Below are 4,785 nucleotides of genomic sequence, written 5' to 3'. Positions count from 1 at the left end.
TTTAATAGAATATCAGTTTTTTATATCTTTTAGAATACGAGTTTTAAATTACCAACAACTGCATTTCGAACGAATTCCATATAAAATATAAACAAAATGATTTAATACAATGAAATAGTTTCCTTTTTATGAACATGGCCAAATCATTTTCCCTTTCTGTTTCTTTTTAGCGTAAATCAAATATGTCAGTTACAATTTACAAAGAACACTGAATAAAATAGACGTACTTTCTGAACCTTTTAGATACTTTCATGAGGTGGCCGTCGTTTATTGGTCGTATGAACTGCTTCTTTTTGCCGGCCATAAAACTTGTCTTGACCACAAAGGCAAATAATCACATGTACCGCGGAACAACATTCCCTTTATCCATAGTCACATCCCACGCGGTAAAACGGCGCGTAGTCTCTCCTCCTCCTCGAAACATCTCAACCAATAACCGGAGACGCCGTCTCATTCACGCGCCACACCTTCACCGATTTATCCAAGCTTCCACTATACACTATCCATCTTCCGTCACCCTTTTCCTCTGTCTCTTCCACCGCCGTCAAACACTTAACAGGTCCCACGTGGTCCATCAACACCGAGAGACAAGAGTGTGTCCCATCACGATTCCTCCTCCACACACAAATATTCTTGTCCGCTCCGCCGCTCAGCACCAAACTCCCAGCAGCAGCGAGACATAGCACCGCCGTACGATGGCCACGGAGAGTCCCGCCGTGGGAGAGATACTTTTGCCCTTCCCAGAAATTAACGGAACCGTCAGAAGATCCACAGTAAACAACAGACGCCGTTAAATTCACAGCCAACGCCGTCACAGCGTTCTCTTGCTTCATCAACACGTTAACCAGAAAATGCTTCGTCCCGTTCCCTTGTAGCTCACGTTTCCACACTTTCAAAGCTCCGTCCGCGGCTCCGGTGAACAGCAAACCGTCGAAACCGGCGGCCACGGTGTTGATAGCGTCGTCGTGAGCCTGAATCGATTCAAGGCATTTCGAGTCTGAGAGTCTCCAGACTTTGAGAGTCTTGTCCCACGAACCGGAATAGAGTAAACCGAGTTCTTCGTTCAAGCTCAGACACGAAACGGCGTCGTGGTGACGTATCTTCAGTACGTTTCTCCTGCGACGCACCTCGACGTAGTTCTTTGGATTCACCGACTTGGTCAAAAACTCTTTCAAAGTCGGTAAGCTTCCGATTCGGGTGTATCCTTTCTTGGACCCTCTCCAAACCCGGATTTTACCGTCTTGATGACCGGTGAAAATCCGGTTATCTCCGGTTATTACTATTGTTTTAACCAACCCGCTTGCTGATTTAAAACCGGTGAAGTCTTTGAGATCTTTCCAGACCCGAATGTTCTTGGAGTCGGATCCTGTGAATAGAAGATTCCCAGAAGCAGCCAACGAGTAGACGTGACCGTCTTGTCTCACGATCGTACCGATTAAACCGTTTTCGGAAACGTCGTTTATGTTTTGGGTCTGGTAGGTCCACGGAGACTTGTAGTAAGGAGAGTAAGTCTGGTTCCACGGAGATGGAGACATAGTCGGAGTCGTTGTTGTGTCGGTGTAGTACGGTGAGTATGTCTGGTTCCATGGTGATAAAACTTGGTTTGGAGAGGAGTCGCCGCTCGTGGTCGAAGCATTGCTTTGACGTTGTTGGTAACTGTTAGCATCCTTGTTGTTGTTGTTGTTGTTGTTGCTACTACTAGGACGGCCACCGTGGTTGTGTTCTTCTTCGCCGGCGTCGGGATCGGAGTTTAAGAAGTCGGCGAAAGTGAGTCTCCGGTGATGGGTTCCGCTGGTTTCATTAGCTATTACCATATTTAAGAGAGAATATTTGGTGAGATTTATTATTGAATTAAACAGTGCAGAGGATGACCTGTTGGGTTATATATAGAATTAGAGAATTAGAGAAGACGAAGGAGTTATAGTTGGTGAACGGACGACCGTTGGTAACTGACACGTGGCTTTAAGTCTGGAGACGTGACCGTCACATACAGTACCGGGAACGCCAGTTCTCACAATATAAGACCGTATTGAGAAATGAATATAAGACTAATTAATTAAGAAAAATTTACATTTGATTCTTTTTTGGTTAAAAATCTACACTTTGCTTTTATGAAAGTATTCTTTTTGTTGATTGGATATCAATAGACGGTTTCAAAACATCAGACTATTTCCAATATGTTTTGATATTTTACATTTAAATCAGAACTTTTTAAAACAGAATAAAATCTGCTATAATGTATTATTTCTTATGTTTCATAATATATGTTATTTTAGACTTTTTGTTTCAAAATACGTGTAATTCTATAATTTTAATATAGTTTTGTACATTAATTTATTTTATCATTTTAAATTATCAATAGATTTTATTTAAATTAATATAATTTAATTAATTATATATTAAACATGAATCCATTAGTTTCTAATAAAAAATTCTAATCTACGTAAAAAAATGTCAAAGTGACACTTTAATGAGTCAGAGAGAGTAACATTCAAGTGAGGAATAATATTTTTATATTACATATGAATATATTAGAAACATTCTTTATATAAAATACTGTAATAACTAACATTTATCTATTATAGAAAATATATTGGAGTAAAATTTGTTTGCATCTTTATTTTTTTTATTTTTAAAGATATATCACTGAATTTAAAATTCTCTTGATATAGGTGAATGTTATTTTTTATATAGAAAAAAGAATAGCACTATCTATTATAGAATAAAATATAAAAATGGATTAGAATGTATTTTCTTCTACAATATAGCATTTAGATCCAAAGTAGCATATGAATTGAAGATGCTCTTACATTTCGGTTAGATATGTATATAATTGGTTGAGTGGTAAAGTTAAATAGTTTTTTTGTTTAGTTTAGATTTTTATTGTATATAATTGGTTGAGTGGTAAAGTTATTATACATTTCACATTTTATCATCTAATAAGATATCAGATGAAAGACCTTGATAGTACATTGATTTCTATCCAGTGGCGGATCTAGAGATGAATGCTAGGGGAGGCATTATCAAAATTGTTCAAAGAGCATCCGGAGCATGAAATACATTATCAAAAATTTACATGGAATTTTAAGAAATCATCCGGTGCACTTGCCCACCCATTCTACCATGTGGCTCCGCCACTGTTTCTATCTAACATTTTAATTAAATTCATATACAGATGGTGAAGTCAAAACGCAAATTGAGGTGTACGTATATCTTGTAATGATTTCTAATTACCGGAGGCTTTCATATCATACCCCTGCATACCAATACTCTCATAGTCGCATGGATATTATTACCATTTAAACAAATATAAGCCAAGCATAAACGATATAGCAATACCCGAACTCTAATCTCCACTCTAATATGAATCTTCAAACTAGTAGACAACCAGTGGCTATTATGAAAATAAAATTTGCATTAAAGAAAAGTCTGAAGCTCATCATTAACAACAACAAAAAATGTATGAAGTTAAACGTAATGCATTATGCATGTTGTATGACTGTATGTGGTTGAGCAATGTCAAAAATGATTATATATAGTTATAGACATGAGATGCGTCCGTACAAAGATTACAGGTTTTTCCAAGAAGTTAGTTGGATAATTCATATGGATAATTCATAGTAGTAGAAACTAAGAAGATAACGCGTGTGTGGCTGTGTTGGCGGCTGATCATCTTCACACATTGCGTATAACATTGTAACACTATTCTCCTAGCGGTATTGATTTTAATTAAATGGTTTATAGTAGTATGTTTTAAATTTAATTTGGACATGTGAGAAGTTTTCTTCCAGATGTTTGACTTTTCTGATTTTCCATGAACGATAGAAGTTCAATTCTCATGTTTTCTTTGTCAAGAACTGTCTACTCGTATACGAATTAATTAGCAAGTTGCAAACGGCACAAGAAAAACAAACACAAAGCAATGTACCAAACAGTCTTTTGGTTTTGTGTGTTTTTTTATTTTTACAACTATTGAACCGAACCGAAATCAACGACTATATATGTCTCTCCATTTATTCATACTAGGTCCATTCGTCTTGATTAACTTTCATTACCTTAAAGAAGAAGACATTTTCTATCTAAAGTACATCTTTGGATATCTTCCTTTTGGGAATATGGGAATCTTCTACAACATATTAATTCGTAAAATTAATATTCAATTTAGAGAGTCGACATAGCTATAGAGATCAAACAAATGTGGATTATCAATTTCATAATACTTTTTTTACTTGATAATGTAAAGGAAATCATCAATTTCATAATACTTTTTTTGCCCAAAGTATATAATACCTACGAATCAAACTTATATATTCCGCTTCTAATATATATGTATATATAATCCAATCTATCTTGAACCGGACGTGATAAATTTGATAATCCCACAACGGTAAAAATAAATGGAAATCGTGACATTTTCATGTAAATTTCACGTGATAATATCATCAGTGATAATATAACTGATCCGCTCCGATCCTCATTGTCAACCCCTAGTTAAATTTGAAAACGATTCTTGACAGCTAACAGTTTTGACATTTTTAGGGTTTCATAAAAAGATTTAATATCCTAGCTTACCTTTTCCATTGATTAGTATTTGAAAAAATGGTAATTTCAATGGTCATGCACTGGATTATAAAACGACGGCGTTTGAAATTGTTAGACGTTTATCAGTATGGGGCCCATCGAATCCCCAGGCCTTTCACATTCACGCAAATATGGTACTTGTAAATGGTCCACGGAACGAGTCTGCAAGACGTTATTGTTACGATATCAATACGACATGAAGTT

General features: G+C 36.0%; 1 protein-coding gene across 1 annotated transcript; it reads right to left on the bottom strand.

Moving 5' to 3' along the window:
• On the bottom strand, positions 1 to 2,015 carry LOC108836023 (protein JINGUBANG). Its single transcript, XM_018609240.2, has one exon. It carries the CDS (start codon positions 1,812 to 1,814, stop codon positions 426 to 428), a length of 1,389 nt encoding a protein of 462 aa, XP_018464742.1. The 5' UTR covers positions 1,815 to 2,015; the 3' UTR covers positions 1 to 425.
• Positions 2,016 to 4,785: the final 2,770 nt, after the last annotated feature.

This window comes from Raphanus sativus, unplaced genomic scaffold, assembly GCF_000801105.2.
Source record: "Raphanus sativus cultivar WK10039 unplaced genomic scaffold, ASM80110v3 Scaffold2295, whole genome shotgun sequence".
NCBI classification, from domain to species: domain Eukaryota; kingdom Viridiplantae; phylum Streptophyta; class Magnoliopsida; order Brassicales; family Brassicaceae; genus Raphanus; species Raphanus sativus.
Note: the sequence above shows the minus strand (reverse complement) of the source record. Positions and strands in the feature narration are given on the sequence as shown.

Coding starts and splice junctions, on each gene's coding strand:
- LOC108836023 (XM_018609240.2), bottom strand. CDS start 1,814: ATGGTAATAGCTAATGAAACCAGCGGAACCCATCACCGGAGACTCACT.